The following is a 21311-nucleotide window of genomic DNA, read 5'->3' as shown; positions in this document are numbered from 1 at the left end:
AGTACCACCTTTATTATAAAGTAAGTGTTCATATACATGTGTTTATCTCTGAGCTATTAGGTTTATTTGGTCTGTTTTTCTATACTTGCACCAATACCACACTGTTTTAATTACTGTAATTTTATAATTAGTCTTGATATCCAGTTGAGTAAATCCTCCAAACTGGGATTGCTTCAGTAGTTTTTTCCTGTTCTTGGTGCTTTGCATTTTCATATCAGCACTGGAATTCACTTGTGATTTTCCATGCTAAATAACCTGATAAAATGTTGATTGGAGTTGCATTGAGTGTATACATCAGTTTGGAAGGAATTGAAATCTGTTAGAATATTAAGTCTTTAATCTGTGAATATGGTGTATCCCTTCATTTATTTAGTTCTATGTGACCTTGGTGAACTGATAGAATTTCTATAAGTCATGTAGGTTTATTTTCCCCTCTTCTTTGAGATTAAGTTAAACACTGGAACTCTCCTTTCCAGAAGTAGAAAAAGTAAAGATTATCAGAAAGGTATGCATTCCCTTTTACCAGGTTTTATAGAATTGTTCTTTCTTTAACTGTTTAGAATTAAGAATGGTTAAAGAGAGCCAGCCACGGTGGCCTATTAGTTAAGTTCAGCGTGCTCTGCTTTGGAGGCCCAGGTTCTGTTCCCAGACACAGACCTACACCACTCATCTGTCAGTGGCCAAGCTGTGGTGGCGGCTCATACAAAAAGAGGAAGATTGGCAGTGGATGTTAGCTCAGGCCGAGTCTTCCTAGCAAAAAAAAGAATGGTTAAAGAAATATTACTGTGAAAATTCTTCCTAAGATTTTTGAAAATTTATTTTCCTTTCAAAATAAGCTCCTACATTTATTCTCTTATTCAATCTGATCTTTTGCTGTTCCACACTATATGACCCTGCTTGCTTTTCTTTCATATTGAGGTTTTCTCCCACTTTGCTGCTGCTTTTCTAGTCATTTCTGGTCTTTAAATGGTTATGTGTACTCTGTGACAGCATTACATTTCTCGTAGAATAGCAATACCCTCATGTTTTACCTCATAGTTTCTAACATTAATATCTAGTATATATCTTTGGATTTTGGTTTTATTGAAATGATAAAGAGAAAATGTCCTATTCTATGCACATCTAAGTAGATGTATTTCCTTAAATTTTGAAATCTCTTCTTAGTTCATTAGATATATGTGCATATGATAAATGCTAAGTTCTTACTTGATACCCTAATTATTTGAAAAGAAAGACAAGGAAAGAGATTTGGGTACGTGTGTGTATGTGTATAATAAAATATACATGTATATTGAATAGCTACAACAGTGGTTTTATGAGATGTCCTAGACCATCTTTATTTCAAAATATTTGTAAGGAAAACTCTAGAACTTTAGACTAATCTACCTGTTTGCCATGCTGAATTTGAGCAACAGTAAAATAATTTAGGCCAACCCTGGGGATCTAGCGGTTAAGATTCTGCACTCTCACCGCTGCAGACCAGGTTCATTTCCCAGTCAGGGAACCACATCACCCGTCTGTGGGTTGTCCTACTGTGGCAGCTGCATGTTGCTGTGATGCCGAAAGCTATGTGACCAGTATTTCAAATATCAGCAGAGTCACCTATGGTGGACAGGTTTCAGTGGAGCTTCCAGACTAAGACAGATTAGGAAGAAGGACCTGGTTGCCCAGTTCAAAAAATTGGCCATGAAAACCTTGTGAATATTAGTGGAGCATTGTCTGATAGAGCACCAGAAGGTGAGAGGATGGCACAAAAAGACCAGGCAGGTTTCCACCCTGCTGTGCACAGGGTTGCTAGGAATCAGAATGGACTCCATGGCACTAACAACAAAAAATAATTTAAGGAAAATTTTAAAAGATTTTACTCTACTAAGAGTATGTGGCCTTTATAAAATGTTTATTATATTGACGGGAAAAAATGTATTTTGAAGGATAGTTGTTTATACATTCACTATAACTTTTTAATGATAACTTTTGCCTTTTTCATTTAGTGCATCATTCTCAAGAAGTGCTCTTGCTTTAGAGAAACGGAAAAAAATGTTTGAGATACTCAGTAAAAAACTTGTATTTTTAAAAGTAAAGTTGTTAATTCTATAAATAGTTATATATCAAAATGGAGGAGGAGGTGACATACTTTATACATGACGTTTTCAGTACCTATGATCTTTAGGATTGTACACATGGTCCTCACTCCTATGCTGTTTCAGATTAAGACTTTGCTTATTAATTCAAGTTTTAAAATTTAAGGACTAACTGACCGGTGAAACATTCACAGCATTGACACCCTTGCGTTTATCAGGATTCTCAAGAATGCCTCGAAAGTTTGTGCAGTGTGGTTAATGATGTCTGCCCTCCCGCATTTATTCTGCAGGTACTCTTTGAGCACATCAAACTCCTCCATTGCTGCTCTCCTCTGCGCCCTTTACCCGCACTTCCCGGCCCACGGCACTGACAACCGGTGAGTCTAGTGACTCTGTCCTCAACGGATCTTTCTTAGGTTCTCTGAGGGGTGATTGGATTGTGTTCAGGTCCATGGATTCATTTCCAAATTAGCTTTATTCTGTTCTTGAACGTCGTTATCTTCTTGGCTAATATTTTAAAAAGTTTCTCTCACAAAGTCTTAGACCAGAAGAGAACTTTGGGCGCCTGATGACTGATTAGTCTTCTGCCATTCTCCAGTCAGTAGAACTGCTCTAAACCCAGAAGTGGGCCGAACAAGATTATCCTTAGGGAAAAATTTATCAAGCAAAGGATTGGAGCCAAGAAAAGCTGAAGACAATATGTCTTGTGCTATGATTGTTTAATTCAAAGAGAGGGATTTGTCAGGTTTGGTGGCAGTGTCTCTGTGAATTCCTTTTTACATGAATGTCGAGAAGTTTTGTATAAATGACATAGAAGGGACAAGAAAAGCAAAATGCAGCAAAAAATAAGAGACAATTTAGAAGTGGCACAGAGCAGTAGAACCTTAAACACGTAGAAGCAGTCTCATAATACAAAAGCTCTGCATTTTGGAGCACAGAGAACCACCAACACTTCAATTTCCCGAGAAGTTTCCGGCACAGCCAACCTCTGCTGCACGTGGAGGAAGGGAAGAAAATAGCTCCTTATGTCCTCGTGACATCCGAGATGACCAGTGTGCTCAACTGATTTGCCCAGAGAAGGATCAAGGGATGGAGCCTGCGTTGTAGTAACTAAGCCATCATTTTAAACTACAGTGTAATGTAGTTTAAAATAACAGTAATTAAAAAAAGATAACTGTTTTACAAAAGTAGCCTGATCTTAAGTCCAAAGTCTGAAGATAGGGGGAGCATAAGAATATTCATGTTAAATTAGTACAACTGTGACATGTGGTCCCTTGCTTGTCAATTTAGGAAAGATTTTGAGTTGTTAAAATCAGTTAATGGTTAGGTCCAGTGGAGAGCACAGTCATGTATTGGTCAGAGTATCAGTTGGTTAGCTGTTTTAAACAAAGCAATTTGGCGATAAGCCCAAGAACCTTTATGTAACTGATAAATATTGCTTGTTTTCTGCCTTAATTCTGTTTCTAATAGATTTATAGGAGTGGATAGATTTGGGTGGGAGGAGGGAGGCTGTAACTAAAAACTAAAAAAATTAACTAATAACTAAAAAAATTTGAAGTTTCATTTTATTCTTCTTTTGTGGGATCTTAAAATGTAAAAACTTCTTTTGTGTGTTTAAATTCTAAAATATAAATTTTAAAGTTTAAAAAAATTTTTTGAAAACTCAGAAAAGCACACACATACAGAAACAGGAATATTGTAATAATCTCACCCATTAGTTTTTGATATATTCTTTTCTGGGTCTGTGTGTGTATGTAGAGGAGCTGTGCTCTGAGGAAGACTGGGACTCCTCTTCCCCTCTCTTCCCCACCAACCCTTGAGAAGAAAAAAGAAATAACTAGAAGTAAATCCCTTAGAAGGTGAAAGGAGATGCCTGTGTTGGGCAGAAAAGGATGTTTGAGAACTGATTTTGTATGATGGATTTGTTACTAAATATTTTCACGTTAAGATAGTTTTTACCTCCCTATAAAACCTCTTAACTGTGAAAAGTCAAAGAATTCTTGGGTCAAGGATCATGTGTCTATAATTTTTTAAAAGAGCATTTCTCCATTGCTCCTTAATTGAATCTCATCATCTTCCTTTAGGATTGCTGTCATTGGAAGGTACAGCTCTAGCTTCTGTCTTGGTTCAGTTTGTAGGCAACAGCAGATTATAGAGCTCATGCTGTTGTCAGCTCTTTGTTACCTTCTCTCTGTGTTTTCTGTGTACAGGTACCATCTCCAGGCTCTCCGGCACCTGTACGTGCTGGCTGCGGAACCAAGGCTTCTGGTGCCTGTGGATGTGGATACGAACATGCCCTGCTATGCCCTCTTAGAGGTTACCTATAAGGTAACCTTCCCCCTGTCATTTGTTTGTGATTTTATTACCACTCATCCATCTTTGTACGTCAAAATATTTCAAAAGTGTTGTGCTTTAAAAGATGACAGTAGTAAGTTGAACTCTCATAAAAATTGAAGCTCCAAAAGTTCTTGTAGATCCTGCCAAGCCATTCAGGCTCATTTATGGTCTCTGGTATAATGTTTTAGAGATCAACAGCTGCTCTTTCGTCCTTAGAGCTTGTAGTTTGAAAATGACCCTGTTAATTTCACATGGCTGATAGTAGTGTTGTAACAAATGAACTGAGTTAGAACTATTCTGAGATTTGTTAGCAGAGTGCTTTAAAGCCCGAGATTGTGTGTTCGATGAGAGAGCTTTGATGTAGACGCACAGGTAGATTACAAGTCATGCATCCTTCCTTTACTCAGCAACTTATTAAGTGTCTTCTGTGTATCAAACATTGCTAAACTCTGGGATACAAAAATGAGACGACATTGTCATATTCCTTAATTAACTTGTATCTGTTTGGGGGCCAGGCATAGATGCAGTAAGAATCGAGTGTGGTGATTGGAAGTATGTGTAGAATGCCGGGGGAACAGAGAAGTGCTCCCATCCAGCTGTGGGTGTTTGGAAGGTTGTGGAGGTGGATGCAGTGTTCAGGCTGAGATTTACCAGCTGAGTGCACATTCCCAGCAGAGAAGACAACATGTGCAAAAACCCAGAGGCCTCACAAGTGCAGATGTTCAGTACTGATGGCATGTGGAGTGCAAGGCTCAAAGTGTAGAAGGTGCTGCAGGCCCACATTTTGAGTATCAGAGGATTTTATGCCATTTGACAGTCTGTGTACAAACTGTGGGCAAGGAGAAGTGTAGAGTGGAGATGTTTCTTGTCTGTAGCCTCCCCTAATTACATAGTGAACTGTGGCTCTTCTTTTACACTTGGAAAGGGCACTCAGTGGTATGAACAAACCAAAGAAGAACTGATGGCTCCTACCCTTCTTCCAGAGCTCCACCTTCTAAAGCAGGTAAGTTGGGTATGATTTAGGGAGATTTGTCCAAGGGATAAATTCAACTAGAACAGCATAGCATTAAAGATAGCTAAATAAAAGCCTATGTTTTCTCAGTGTTTTATAGGAGATAGGAAAGCAGCCCCAGAAAGAATTGTCGTGAGGAATAGAGAAGGTCTTTACTTGGAGAGCTTTTTTTTTTTGTCCCTAAGCCAACATCTCTTGGTAATCCTTTTTCTCCTCCCCAAAGCCCCAGTACATACTTTTATATCCTAGTTGTAGGTCATTAGAGTTCTTCTATGTGGGGTGCCTCCACAGCATGGCTTGATGAGTGGTATGCAGGTCTGTGCCCATGACCTGAACCAGCGAACCCCAGGCCGCTGGAGCGGAGCATGCAAACCTAACCACTTGGCCACAGGGCCGGCGCTTGGAGAGTTTTACTGATAGGTTAGATGGCCTCAGAAGATGATTCACATACATTTTTGTCTGGAAATGAAACTTGTTGACCTCTTGATGTCTTTCTAGTCCAGTTATTCTTACTTCCTCTGAGAAGCATGGGTTTCATTTTGCCAGACTGGCACTTTTTCAGCATTGGATTGACTATTTACATTTATCTTGGCAGATTAAAGTTAAAGGCCCACGATACTGGGAACTGCTCATAGATTTAAGCAAGGGAACACAACACTTGAAGTAAGTATATTGAATTTCTCAGATGTATGTGTGAATTGAATAGAAGTATAGGGGAAGGTATAAATTGTAGATTATTATCTAGAATGGTCCTTGTCATCCTTTGATCTTATCCAGGACAATATGTACAGTATATGTTGAATAAAGTGGTCTGTATCTTTGAAACAAGTTTGTATTAGAAAATGAAAACTTTAATTTAGAAATCACACCCTAGAGATTTGTATTTATTCACTGAGAAACTTGAAGATACTTAAGTTGAGACAGTATTGGAATTGTCTGTTGGAGCAATAATGAAAGATTTAGTTTAAGAGAATAAGGCTGAAGTGTATGTCCACAAAGGGAACGTTATAACTATTGATGTTTGTCAGATCACATCTTCTGTTGCATCTCTTAACCATTCTTTTGTTAGATTGTTCTCATTAAATTAAAATTATGGTAGGTTGCTTTTGGGTAGAAATAGTCATATGCAAGTAATTACTTCAGTGAACAGAGAGTGTTAATAATTTTATACTTTAGATAGTATGTAAATTAAGTCTTTATATTTCCAGAAAGTTTAACAAGCTTGTAAAAGTTTTTATAGTTTAGTCCCAATTTATGTTTTTCCTAAACTATCTGTATAATAGCTATTTTCTGTATTGTTCTGGCTTTGGATTTGCGGCATTATTTTCTTTCTGCTGCAAACCAGTCAGCAGGTATTTAGGACCTCCAGTGTCCCACGCTTAGTGCTAGGCAATATAGGGAATATGAAGAAGTGTTAGATAAAATACTGCCTTTGAAGCTCTCACTTGAGCAGACAGAAAACCTTCTTATTTAACAAGTTCCATGAATCTAGACAAGAAAGAAAAGCAGAACTTAATTTTGGCTTTCTTGTAGGGACTGATTTAATTTTAGATACAATAAATAATCATATACCTTAGTGGAAAATGGTAAAGACTTCATTTCGTGTGAACATGATATTGGGAAACACTACATTTCCAGCCAAGAGCTGCCAGTAATACCTCATATAAGTTTATTCTTGTTTTCTTTCAGGTCAATCCTTTCCAAGGATGGAGTTTTATATGTTAAGCTCAGAGCTGGTCAGCTGTCCTACAAGGAAGATCCAATGGGGTGGCAAAGTTTGTTGGCTCAGACTGTTGCTAATAGGAACTCTGAAGCTCGGGCTTTCAAGGTAGTATTGATTGGTAGAAATGACGGACGGGAGGGAATAGTTCCAAATCTCAGTAACCCACCCGCAACACATACCTCTGTGATAACGTTTATGGAGCCGTTTAGTTGGATCTGTTCTCTCTCATTGCTGCAGATCATAAAGACTGAATGACCTTCATCTGCTGTTTTATGTGGTGACCATAATAAAATATGGACCATCTGCCAGACTCTAAGGATGCAGATACATTTAGTGGCAGGGATAGTCACAGTATAGCTTAACACCATCAAAATAGTTTAATAATTTTACTTACTAATTCTCAAATCTGTTAAGATTTACTTAATTCGTGGCAAAAATATAAAAAGATTTTTGCAAGGTAGCACTTATTAGTTCATTTTTGAATCTCCATTTGTTGTTTAAATCTTAGGATGAAATGATGACAGATTTAGCCTTATTAGTCTGCTTTATTCTCAGAGTACTTGACTGCTAATATAATAGTATTTGGAATAAATAAGTTAGAGAGTATATGAAACAATCTCATTCCCATGGAGGTCAGTACATATTTTGCTGTATATTCTAGAACTCAAATAAAACACTAGAAATGTGTTCCATAATCTACCATTAAAATTTCTGAATTTAACCCTAGTTTTCAGGAATTCTGTGAGCAAATGTTTTCCTACTGAAGATATACTGAGAAGCAGTCTAAAGTAGTCAAGACCCCTAAGGATAGTTACCTAGAGCAAAAGTGTGGCAGATGGACTAGGCAAGTGGCGTCCAGAGGACTGAGTTGGCATTCTTTGTTTTTCCAAGTTGAGGAGACAGCAGTTTATTTTGATTCAACTTACATTTCATTTTAGGTCACTGAACCTTTATAATTGTTCCCAGGGTTTAAATAGATATAGTTGATGTCAGAGAATTTTATTTGGCAGTGTTCAATAGGTTGTCTGTGAAATACTTTTGAAGGATTTTTAGACAGAGTTTGACTTAACTTAGCACTGTTGCTTCTTATATAAATTAGAGCCCATCTTAAAGACCTTAATCCAATTTGTAAAGACAGTGGATAAGTTTAAACTTGAATTTGAATGGGGAAAGCATATAAAAATTAAGGCATCTCAATTTCCTGCCTGCTGGGAGTTCAAAAGTGAAATACAAACCTCAATGGAAAATGGTAATACCTTCATATTCCGTTTTCGGTCTTAACCTTGAGTGATACTCTTTTTCTTCCAATTTTTTTTATTGTGGTAAAATACACACAAAATTTACTATCTTAAACCGTTTTAAGTGTCCAGTTCAGTAGTATGAAGTACATTCATATTGTTGTGCAACCATCACGGCCATCCTTCTCCAGAACTCTTTTCATCTTGCAAAACTGAAACTTCATACCCATTACGCAGTAATGCCCCATTCCTCCTTCTTCCCAGCCCCTGGCAACCCCCATTCTACTTTCTTTATGTTTTTGACTCTCTAAGTACCTCATAGAAGTGGGATCATACAGTATTTGTCTTTTTGTGAGTGGCTTATTTGAGTGATAGTCTTTTTTCCTTACCTTTTCAGTAACAATTCTAGTTTCTAGTTTGCTTTTCAGTTAGTCAATGAAAGACGGGGAAAGCCTTTTTTGAGTGAGTTGTGTAAGACCTATTTATTATCAGCCTTTTGATAAATCAGTAGCTCATGTTAGCTTATGCAAAAAGCTTCTTGCAACTTCTTAGCAGAATGATTGATGAAGCTCTGGCAAGTTTGTACAACCTTGGGTTTTGTGGGAATCTTGTGTGAAAAAAGTGAGATAGATATCTTACAACTGCATACATTACAATTTGAGCAATAAAGAAAATAATCTTTATCATCCCACTTATATTTGTTGTTATTTGTTTATTTTTAGCCTGAAACGATTTCAGCATTCACTTCTGATCCAGCACTTCTGTCATTTGCTGAATATTTCTGTAAACCAACTGTGAACATGGGTCAGGTATATGTTGTATGGTTTGCTCAAGACTAAAATTGTTATCATTTCTATCTGTGGACACCACCAAAAAATCTATAATATCCATGTCTGTCTTTGAGATTTGATAATATGCCTCAGGCACACTGGATGGTTTTTGCTTGGCAAATATAAATTTTCCATAGTCTAAAACTATTAAATTCAGTAACTTTCTCCCTTGATAGCAGAAACAACTTAAAATTTCTAAGACACCAGTTTTGATAGGTGACACTTTCTTATGTCCATTCTTGTGCTGATTTATGTTTTCAATGTTTACTACCCTCTCTTATTTTTACATCATTGTATTAATTTTATTTCCTCTGTATTTTATAACCCTTCTTTCTGTTGGTCATAAAACTGTTCTCTTCAGGATTCGAAGGTTGTTTAGCAGAGTGTTGATTTAATCCACCGTTGCAGATGGCAAAGATTGGCTGCAGGAATTAGACGGTCTGGGATTGATGGCCTGTTGCCTATAAGTATTTGGCCTTGGGGAAATTTTCTACCTCTTCAAAATGTAGTTTCCTCATTTCTAAAAGCTAGATTATAATAGAACCTACCTTACATTGTTGTTTTGAGGATAAAGTAAAATAATTTCCTCCTCCTTTTATTGAATCTTTACTATATATCAGACACTGCTCAGTACTTTATGTAATTTTCTCATTTAATTCTCACCCTGAGAGTAGGTACTTTATCATTCTGCATTTACAGGTGAGGAAACTGCCACTCAGAGATGTCGCATGCCCAAGATCACACAGCTAGTAAATGCTGGGCATGCACTCAAGGCCCCATGTCTCTGATGAAAGCCAGTGCCTGCCCTTAACCCCAGCTGGACTTGGCTGTGCTGCCTCCCCATCCTTGTTGAGCTCAGTGTTTCTATTGCATCTTTGTGGATTCTGGTTCCCTTTCTGGATCCTGCTCTTGCCAGCCCAGCCACAGCATATCCCTGTGATGTTCTGTCTCCTCATTTTACCCCAGCTTGATCCATTCCTCTCCTCCACAGCACTTATATCCTTACCTGCCCCTTAGGACTTAATTTTGGTTGTATTTTATTGATGTTTAGTGTTGTGTATGCTATGATTTTATAAGGAGTTAACTGTTTTGCCCTTTTATATAAATCACTGTGGAGCTTAAGAATGGGCCATAGTAGTTGCTATATAATTATTTCTTGAATTGATTTTGGAGTATACATCGATGTGCTACAAACAGCTTCTGATTTTCCACAGAAACAGGAAATTCTGGATCTCTTTTCTTCAGTACTCTATGAATGTGTTACTCAGGAGACCCCGGAGATGTTGCCTGCGTACATAGCAATGGATCAGGTATGTTTCAAAAAACCTATTCCAATTCTGATGAGATTTATCCTGCATTTCAAATAACATACTGAACAGTGAGGTAAGGTACCCTGTGTGTCCATCATATTAGTTTCTCATCTGTGTTTAGAAGTTCAAAAAATGAAACCCTATTAAAGTTGAAAGCTCTCTCTCTATATATATCAAAAAACTTGGCATTTATGATGACAGGAGTGTCCCTTGGTGGGCTCTCTTACTCTAAGGGTTCCCATTCTCCCCTTCTTCCTATTCTCCTGACTGGGAGAGGAAGAGGACATTCCCCACCCTTCTCCCCTAGAGTCCTTGTGTGGTCTCTTGCCTCCCTGCTGACAAAGCCTCTTCATAGAAAAGACGATGCAAGTGAGCAGTGAACAAGCAGTGCCCTAGTGATGGCAGTAATGTGCAATTAGACCTGCATAATCAAGCTTGCAGGAGCTCCCATATCAGTATGTTGCAATGTAGGGCGCTGGAGTTCATTTCCAAATTTGTTTGTGTTAATGCTGTTTTAAAAGCGACTAAAAGGGGTAATGCAGAAAATAATGCTTGATAGCTTTCCTAAAGAATCAGACCAATTTATTCACTTTAGGTTATTAGTAATACATATACCTTTTATTAGTATATCTTTTCAGCCCCAAATTTGTAGTTAGGTTAAGCTAGTAGTTTTTAACTTGGCTAAAATTTATCTGGGGAATCTTTTTTTTGTTTTGTTTTGTTTTTCTTGAGGAAGATTAGCCCTGAGCTAACTACTGCCAGTCCTCCTCTTTTCTGCTGAGGAAGCCTGGCCCTGAGCTAACATCCGTGCCCATCTTCCTCTGCTTTATATGTGGGATGCCTATCACAGCATGGCTTGCCATGTCTGCACCCAGGATCCGAACTGGCGAATCCTGGGCCACCGAGAAGCAGAACGTGCGAACTTAACTGCTGTGCCATCAGGCTGGCCCCCTATCTGGGGAATCTTAAAAATACAGATCCTCAAGTCTCATTCCACATCTACTGAATCAGAATTTCTGGGATGAGATCTGATCTGTAGTTTTAAACAGCTCTTCAAGTGAATGTGATACATTGAGTTCACATAAGCATTTGGGATTCCAGTGTGTAGAGCCAAACGAAAGAATCTAATGGCAAAATAATCTCAACTGAAAAGCTGAGTGGGAAAATACACACAGGCAGGGGATAATTCCCCAAAACCTGAAAATTACACTGTGTTAAGTAACGTTGTTAAATAAAAGGCAAGTTCCAGTCCAGGAGGCCCAAAATGCCATTATTGTCTGGTATTCACCTTTTTTGATTAGAAAATATGAATATGTGGTGTCCACATTGGCACTGCTTCTCATACTGCCTCTCTATATGGCAGCTAAGTAATGAGTTGTGCTTTTCAATTGCTGGCTGAGATTGTGTCCTCTTTTTACACTCTGAACATTCACCCCTTTGCAGTCACGGGCGATGTCTATACTAGAACATCCCCTCTCGTCACAGCCATGGTGACTTTGCAGGTGGGTCCCAAGAGCAGTGTTATCAATAGTACTGTTTTTGCTTCCTGATCCCTGGGATGCGTGGCCTGATGTCCGCCATGTCCCAGCCAGGTACCCCACCTCGATTTCCCAGAGGTGACTGGCTATAAAGCTATTTGGTCTTTATGCTTTGGAGCCATTGAGCCAAGAGTGAGCCCGTTTGCCTTTGCTGCTTTCACCTGAAAGCTGTTCATGTGGGGACCGTATTGAAGAGAGTGGGCCATGTGTCTACACCCAATGAAGGGCTCCTCTGTGGACAGACTGCATCAAAACAGAATGGAATCCCCTCTGCCCTCTATTGATCTCATGAGCCATGTTTAAAAAATACTCTAGTGTATGACGCTGAGGAGGAGACAGAGCAACTGGACTCTGTCATGAGATGGATTGTTGTTCCGCTTTCCTCTTCAAGGCTATAAGAAGACTAGGAAGAAGAGAAATGTCCGAGACGTCTGAACTTTGGCAGATAAAGTTGGTGTTAGAGTTTTTCAGCTCCAGAAGCCATCAGGAGCGGCTGCAGAACCACCCTAAGCGAGGGCTCTTCATGAACTCTGAATTCCTCCCTGTTGTAAAGTGCACTATTGATAATACCCTGGACCAGTGGCTGCAAGGTAATAATAGCTTTGTGCCCCTCATGCTTTTAAGATACACTGGGACTCAGGCTTTTCTGTTTTAACATTTTTTTCCCATTGGTAACAATATAAATCTGAGTATAAGCCAGAATGGCTATAGATTTAATGTTTCCAATTAGGTGAATTAGACTCTGATTATCTACTTCAACTTCTTTAAAAAATACATTTAACTCTGCTTTATAAACCACGGCGGGAATGTATATAGCATTTTAAATACTACTTGATGTTTAAGCACTTGTTTTATCTTCTCTAGCATCAGGTCATGTTTTCTTTCCAGTGCCTCTGTCTTCTCTTTCTTAGGGGTGTGCCCTGTCACCTACCTGACACCAGCAGCTGTTTTCTTCCTTTTTTTGTATCTGTACCCTGTGTACACTAAAAACTTGATGTGCTTATTGGGCAAATGTTTATCTACCAGTTCTTTGAGTCAAGGAGAAACTGGGACATCATGTAACTGGCTTTCTGTCAGTGGAAGTACTGACTGTGATTGCAAGAGAATTGTGAAGTTACTGCCGACAGTGTCGAAGTAATTCTGCCTACCTGAGACAAGTGCTGGGGCCCTTTGATTATGGAAAGCTGTCTGATAATGTGATGTGTGGCCAAAATTGGTTTTTAATAGTCAACTCCTTTGTCTTTTTATTCTTTTTAGTTCATTCAAATGCTTCCAATACAAACCTGACAGCAACCTGCTTTGGGTAGAATAATTAGACCTAGTAATGTTAGTGGTAACAATTCTTGATTCTTTAAAGCTATTACTAATCAATAGAACCTAAGAGTTTGAATATAATTAAGTTAAAAACTATCTACCTGTAATATTACAAAATAAATTTCTGAAAAAATTAAATTGTAAACCAGATTGTGAGGGGTATACATGGAAAACAGCAATTTCAAACTCCCAATATTTATGTTTAACACCTGCATCCAATTTGACTTGCCGCTGTGATTGCCAAAATGTGTATTTATTTTCTAGTGAAGAACCATGACTTTTTAAAACTCTTACATGTATGGTCTCCTCTCTCAAAAGTACTAGCTGTTGGCTTTGGGATGGAGTGAAGATGTAGAGCCTGGGCATCAGCAGTGGAAAATGTCGTTCATGTCTGTGTCTCAGCAAAATCACAAACGCACATGTGAACTTGGAGAGTCAGACAGTAATAACCCAGACTATAGTCATTAAATCTGAAAATGCACTGGATTTATCATTTTGTGTAGATCTTTTATGTGTGTATCTCCTTAATTAGATTTTAATCTTGAGCAAAGAAAATGGGTTTTAATTTTAAGAACTTAAAAGGGCTTTACTAACTTTTTAATATTTTGTTATGGAAAATTTAAAGCAATACAAAGTAAACAGAATTGTATAGTAAACCCAGCTTCAATAGTTGTCAACATCCTGCCATTCTTGTATCATCTTTACCATCACCCATTGCCACACTCCCATTATTTTCCAAATTGTGCCATTTTACATTCCCACCAGCAGTGGGATGCAGTGCGATTGTTGGCATTGTTGATTGTTTTAATTTTAGACAGTTTAGTGAATATGTAGTGGTATCTTGTAGTTTTAATTTGCATTTCCCTGGTGACTAATGATGTTAACTACCTTTTCATGCGCTTATTTCTTATTGATATACCCTTTGTGAAGTGTCTGTTTAAACCTTTTCAAATTCTTTTAATTGATTGTGTTTTGATTATTAAGTTGTAAGAGTTTTTACATATTCTGGCTACAAGTTCTTTGTGAAAAATATTCTGCAAATATTTTCCCCTACTTTATGCCTTACCTTTTCATTTTTTAATGGTGTTTTTATTTTATTGAGGTCATTATTTATAAAATTGTGAAATTTCAGTTGTGCATTATTATTTGTCAGTCACCATATATATGTGCCCCTTTACCCTTATGCTCACCCCTAAACCCCCTATCCCCTTTGGTAACCAATAATCTGTTCTCTTTGTCCATGTGTTTATCTTCTACATATGAGTGAAATCATATGGTGTTTGTCTTTCTCTGTCTGGCTTATTTTACTTAACATAATACCCTCAAAGTCCATCCATGTTGTTGCAAATGGGATGATTTTGTCATTATTTATGGCTGAGTAGTAGTCCATTGTATAAATATACCACATCTTCTTTATCCAATCATCAGTTGTTGGGCACTTGGGTTGCTTCCACATCTTGGCTATTGTGAATAATGCTGTAGTGAACATAAGGGTGCGTAGGTCTCTTTGAATTGATTTCATGTTCTTTGGATAAATATCCAGTAGTGGGATAGCTGGGTCACATGGTATTTCTATTTTGAACTTTTTGGAGAAATCTCCATTTTCTTTTCCATAGTGGCTGCACCAGTTTGCATTCCCACCAGCAGTGTATGAGGGTTCCCTTTTCTCCACATCCTCTCCAACATTTGTTATTTTTTGTCTTGGTGATCATAGCCATTCTAACAGATGTAAAGTAATATCTCGTTGTAGTTTTGATTTGCATTTCCCTAATGATTAGTGAGGTTGAACATTTTTTTTACGTGCCTGTTGCCCATCTGTACATTCTTTTTGGAAAAATGTCTGTTCATATTCTCTGTCCATTTTTTGATCAGGTTTGTTTTTTTGTTCTTGAGTTGTATGAGTACTTTATATGTTTTGGAGATTAACCCCTTGTTGGATATATGATTTGCAAATATTTTCTCCCAGTTGGTGGGTTGCCTTTTCATTTTGTTCCTGGTTTCCTTTGCCTTGCAGAAACTCTTTTGTCTGATGTAGTCCCATTTATGTTTTCTTTTGTTTCCCTTGCCCAAGTAGACAAGGGATTCAAAAAGATCCTTCTAAGACTGATGTCAAAGAGTGTACTACCTATATTTTCTTCTAAGAGCTTTATGGTTTCATGTCTTACCTTTAAGTCTTTAATCCATTTTGAGTTAGTTTTTGTATATGGCGAAAGGTAATGGTCTACTTTCATTCTTTTGCATGTGGCTGTCCAGTTTTAGCAACACCATTTATTGAGACTTTTCTTTCTCCATTGTATGTTCTTAGCTCCTTTGTTGAAGATTAGCTGTCCATAAATGTGTGGTTTTATTTCTGGGCCTTCAATTCTGTTTCATTGGTCTGTGTGCCTGTTTTTGTACCAGTACCATGCTGTTCTGATTACCATTGCTTTGTAGTATATTCTGAAGTCAGGCGTTGTGATGCCTCCAGGTGTGTTCTTTTTTCTCAGGATTGCTATAGCTATTTGGGGTCTTTTCTTGCCCGATATGAATTTTAGGATTCTTTGTTCTATTTCCGTGAAGAATGTCATTGGGATTCTGATTGGGATTGATTGAATCTGTAGATCTCTTTGGGTAGTTTGGACATTTTAACTATGTTTATTCTTCCAATCCATGTGCGTGGAATATCATTGCATTTCTTTATGTCATCATTGATTTCTTTCAATAACATCTTATGGTTTTCATTCTATAGGTCTTTGACCTCCTTGGTTAAGTTTATTCCTAGATATTTTATTCTTTTTGTTGCGATGGTAAATGGGATTGTATTCTTGAGTGCTCTTTCTCTTAGTTTGTTATTAGAGTATAGAAATGCCACTTGTTTTTGTAAGTTGATTTTGTACCCTCTCACTTTGCTGTAGTTGTTGATTATTTCTGGTCGTTTTCCACTGGATTCTTTAGTGTTTTCCATATATAAAATCATGAAATCACGTTGTCTGCAAACAGCAAGCGTTTCACTTCTTTTTTTGTTCTTTCTTCTGATAAGGAAGACTGGCCTAGAACTAACACCTGTTGCCAACCTTCTTTTTGCTTGAGGAACATTGTCCCTGAGCTAACATCTGTGCCAGTCTTCCTCTGTTTTGTATGTGGGATGCTGCCACAACACAGCTTGATGAGCAGTGTGTAGATCTGCTCCCGGGATCCAAACTCGTGAACCCCAGGCTGCTGAAGCTGAGCCCGTGAACTTAACCACTACGCCACCAGGCCAGCCCCTAGAGAGTTTCACCTCTTCATTGCCAATTTGGATACCTTTTATTTCTTTTTCTTGCCTTACTGCTCTGGCCAGAACCTCCAGTACTATGTTGAATAAGAGTGGTGAGAGTGAGCATCCTTGTCTTGTTCATGTTCTCAGAGGGATGGTGCTCAGATTTTCCCCATTGAGTATGATGTTGGCTGTGGGTTTGTCATATATAGCCTTTATTATATTGAGGTACTTTCCTTCTATCCCCATTTTGTTAAGAGTTTTTATCGTAGATGGATGTTGGATCTTGTCAAATGCTTTCTCTGCAGATATTGAGATGATCATGTAGTTTTTATTCCTCATTTTGTTAATATGGTGTATCACATTGATTGATTTGTAGATGTTAAACCATCCCTACGTCCCTCCTCTAAATCTCACTTGATCATGGTGTATGATCTTTTTAATGTATCGCTATATTTGGTTTGCCGACATTTTGTTGAGGATTTTTGCATCTGTGTTCATCAGATATTGGCTTGTAATTTTCCTTCTTTGTGTTGTTCTTGTCTGGCTTTGGGATCAGGGTGATGTTGGCCTCATATAATGTGTTAAGAAGTGTTCTGTCTTCAGTTTTTTGGAATAGTTTGAGAAGTATAGGTATTAAATCTTCTTTGAATGTTTGGTAGAATTCTCCAGAGATGCCATCTGGTCCTTGACTTTTATTTTGGGGGAGGTTTTTGATTACTGTTCCAATCTCTTTACTTGTGATTGATCTATTCAGATTCTCTATTTCTTCTTGATTCAGTTTTGGGAGGTTTTATGAGTCTAAGAATTTATCCATTTCTTCTAGATTGTACAATTTGTTAGCACATAGTTTTTCATAGTATTCTCTTATAATCCTTTGTATTTCTGTGGTATCCTTTGTAAATTCTCCTCTCTCATTTCTAATTTTATGTATTTGAGCCTTCTCTCTTTTTTTCTTTGTGAGTCTGGTTAAAGGTTTGTCAATTTTGTTTATCTTCTCAAAGAATCAGCTGTTGGTTTCATTGCTCCTTTCTACTGTTTTTTTGGTTTCTGTTTCTTTTATTTATGCTCTAATTTTTATTATTTCCTCCTCCTGCTGACTTTGGGCTTTGATCTTCTTTTTCTAGTTCTGTTAGGTGTAGTTTAAGATTGCTTATTTGAGATTGTTCTTGTTTGTCAAAGTGGGCCTGTATTGCTATGAATTTTCCTCTTAGGACTGCTTTTGCTGCATCCCATGTGAGTTGATATGGTGTTTTTTCATTTTCATTTATCTCTAGATAGTTTTTGATTTCTCCTTTAATTTCTTCAATGATCCATTGGTTGTTCAGTAGCATGCTGTTTAGTCTCCACAAATTTGTCACTTTCCCATCTTTTTTCTTGTAGTTGATTTGCAGTTTCATAGCATTATGGTTGGAAAAGATGCTTGATATGATTTCAGTCTTTTTAAATTTATTGAGGCCTTGTTTCCTAACATATGGTCTATCTTTGAGAATGTTCCATGTGCACTTGAGAAGAATCTGTATTCTGCTGATTTTGGTTAGAGTGTTCTATGTATATCTAAGTCCATCTGGTCTAGTGTTTCATTTAAATTTACTAGTTCCTTGTTGACTTTCTGTCTGGATGATCTATCCATTGATGTAAGTGGGGCGTTGGAGTCTCCTACTGTTATTCTGTTGCTATTAATTTGTCCTTTTAGGTCTGTTAATAGTTTCTTTATGTACTTTAGTGTTCCTGTGTTAGGTGCGCTTATATCCATAAGTGTTATGTCCTCTTGGTGGAGTGTCCCTTTTATCATTATTTACTGCCCCTCTTTGTCTCTCATTGCCTCTTTTATCTTGAAATCTGCTTTGTCTGATATAAGTGTGGCAACACCTGCTTTCTTTTGTTTACCATTAGCTTGGAGTATTGTTTTCCATCCCTTCACTCTGAGCCTGTGTTTGTCTTTAAAGCTGAGATGTGTTTCCTGGAGGCAGCATACTGTTGGGTCTTGTTTTTTAATCCATCCAGCCACTCTGTATCTTTTGATTGGAGAATGCAGTCTATTTAGCATGATTACTGATACATGAGGGCATAATACTGCCATTTTACCACTTGTTTTCTGGTTATTCTGTATTTCCCTTATTTATTCCCATGTATTTCCAACTGCCAATTCAGTTTGGTGGTTCTCTATGATGGTTTTCTCTTTTTTTGTTTAGTGGTTACCATGAGCTTTGTATACAAGATCTTGTAGATGAGGTAGTCCATTTTCTGATGGCCTCTTATTTCCTTAGTCTAAGCAGATTCAACCCCCTCCTCTTCCCTGTCTAAGTTATTGTTGTCACAACTTATTCCATTTTGTGTTGTGAGTTTGTGGTTAAAATAAAGTGATTATATTTATTCTTGATGTGTTCTTTAATGTTATACTTAAGTGTTTGCTAACCTGTTCTGATAGAGAGTTGCAATGTTCTGATTTTGTCTATTTATCTCCTTGCTCAAGGCTTTGTAAATTCTTTATTTTTTTTTTTGGTAGGGGCCTTCTTGATTGTTTCTTGTGGTGGTGGTGGGGTGGGTCTTGTGGTGATAAACTCCTTCTGCATTTGTTTATCTGGGAAAGTTTTTATTTCTCTGTCACATGTGAAGAATATTTTCACTGAATAGCATATTCTTGGCTGCAAGTTTTTGTCTTTCAGAATTTTAAGTATATCATTCCACTCTCTCCTAGCTTGTGAGGTTTCTGCTGAGAAATCTGATGAAAGTCTGATAGAAGTTCCTTTGTAAGTTATTTTCTTTTGCCTTGCTGCCCTTAATATGTTTTGTTTGCCATTGACTTTTGCCAGTTTTACCACTATATACCTTAAAGAATGTCTTTTTACATTGATGTAATTAGGAGTTCTCTTAGCTTCATTTACATGTAATTCCAGCTCTTCTTCTGGATTTGGGAAGTTCTCAGCTATTATTTCTTTGAAGAAGCTCACTGCTCCTTTCTCCCTGTGTTCCTCTGGAATACCTATAATCCTTATGTTGCATTTCCTAATTGAGTTGGATATTTCTCAGAGAATTTCTTCATTTCTTTTTAGTCTTAGTTCTCTCTCCTCTGTCTGAAGCATTTCTATATGTGTCGTCTAAATTACTAACTTCTTCCTCCATATCATCAGCTCTGTTATTTAAGGAATTCAGATTTTTCTTTATCTCATTCATTGTGTTTTTCATCTCCAACATTTCTGATTTTTTTTTATAGTTGCAGTCTCCTTTGTGAAGAATTCCCTGTGTTCATTAATTTTACTCCTGATTTTATTGAACTGTCTTTCTGAGTTTTCTTGTAACTCGTTGACTTTTTCTATGATAGCTATTTGAATTCTCTGTCATTTGGATTGTAAACTTCTGTGACTTGAGGGTTGGTTTCTGGGTACCTGTCATTTTCCTTTTTGTCTGGAGTGTTAACATACCCCTTCATGCTATTTGATGGGGTGGGTTTGTGCCGTTGCATAGTGGTAGTATCTGGCTGCAGATTCCAGCTGCAGCCCTGTGGTGGGGCAGGATCTGTGTATTCTGAGCCCAGCATGATCCCTGGCAGCTGTGCCTGTCCTTTAGAAGCAGTGCTGACATGGCCCGTCTGCATTTGCCCCATGCCTGCTGCTGCTTTACACACATAGGTGTGCACGTGCTCTGGCAGGTGTCCCCTGCTCTGGCCAACTGACTGAGCTGGTGCACAAGGTGGCAGGGAGGGGCACTTTCCTTTGTGCAATCCGAGGTGTTCCCACTCTGCTTTTGCTGTCTGCCCTCCGGGTCTTCTTGGCTTGGTGAAGACCCCTCCAGTATTGCTTTGCGTCCTCGGTGTGGAGCATTCCCACAGGCTGGGAGGCAACTCTGAGAGCAAAAGCATTCCCACGGAGGGCTGCGCTTTCTCCCCTGTCCTCTCAGAGTTGTGGGCCGGCCACCACACATGGTCCCACGCCCTAGGTCGCTGTTTGGGGAGGGAGAGGAGATCCCCTTACCTCCTTCTGTTGCCTCCCAGGGGGTCCAGCACCTCTACCTTCAGACCTATGGCTGCGTGGATCTTCCTGACGTCTGTTGTGTTGTGGGAATGTCCTTTGTTGGTTTGTGAATGTCCTTTTCATTGTATCTTAGCGGGGAGGGACTAAGGGGAGAGCTCACTCCACCATGATGCTGACATCACTCTCCAAGGGTGTTTTTTGATGAACCGAAGTTTTAAATTTCGATGAAGTCTAATTTATTAATTCGTTTTATAGTTATTGCTGTCTGAGTGCTGTCTATGAAATCTTTGCTACTCCAGGTCATGAAGATTTTATTTTAAGTTTTCTATTAAATGCTTTACAGTTTTAGCTATTATATTTAGGTCTATGATTCATCTCAAATTACTCTTTTATGTGTTGTGAGGTAGGAGTTGAAGTTCCCTTTTTTTTTTTTAAATACAGATATTCAGTTGTTCCAGGACCATTTGTAGAAGAGACATTTCTTTCTCATTGAATTGCCTTGGTGCTTTTGTTGAAAATCAGCTGACTCATTAAGTGTGAGTCTGTTTCTGGACTCTATTCGGTACCATTAATCTATTTATCTTTATGCCAGTACTACACTTTCTTAATTCTTGCAGGTTTCGAGTAAAGTTTGTAATCTGGTAGTGTAAGTCTTCCTGCTGACATGGTGTGGAGAGGGAACTGTATAGCACTGAATGCTTATCACAGTATAAAAGAGG

General features: G+C 38.1%; 1 protein-coding gene across 4 annotated transcripts in view; it reads left to right on the top strand.

Annotated features, from left to right (window-relative positions):
* Positions 1-21311, top strand: part of ANAPC1 (anaphase promoting complex subunit 1) — a 109399-nt gene that overhangs the window by 79292 nt on the left and 8796 nt on the right. For all 4 annotated transcript variants that reach the window (XM_046661405.1, XM_046661403.1, XM_046661404.1 and 1 more), the window contains 8 exons: positions 2372-2458; positions 4292-4409; positions 5344-5421; positions 6026-6093; positions 7120-7258; positions 9114-9200; positions 10436-10531; positions 12461-12659. In XM_046661405.1, coding sequence (XP_046517361.1) covers positions 2372-2458; positions 4292-4409; positions 5344-5421; positions 6026-6093; positions 7120-7258; positions 9114-9200; positions 10436-10531; positions 12461-12659 — 872 coding nt within the window. The remainder of the gene's footprint in view (positions 1-2371; positions 2459-4291; positions 4410-5343; positions 5422-6025; positions 6094-7119; positions 7259-9113; positions 9201-10435; positions 10532-12460; positions 12660-21311) is intronic.

The sequence above is a fragment of the Equus quagga genome, chromosome 5, assembly GCF_021613505.1.
Source record: "Equus quagga isolate Etosha38 chromosome 5, UCLA_HA_Equagga_1.0, whole genome shotgun sequence".
NCBI classification, from domain to species: Eukaryota; Metazoa; Chordata; class Mammalia; order Perissodactyla; family Equidae; genus Equus; species Equus quagga.
This window is presented reverse-complemented; position numbering and strand designations above follow the sequence as displayed.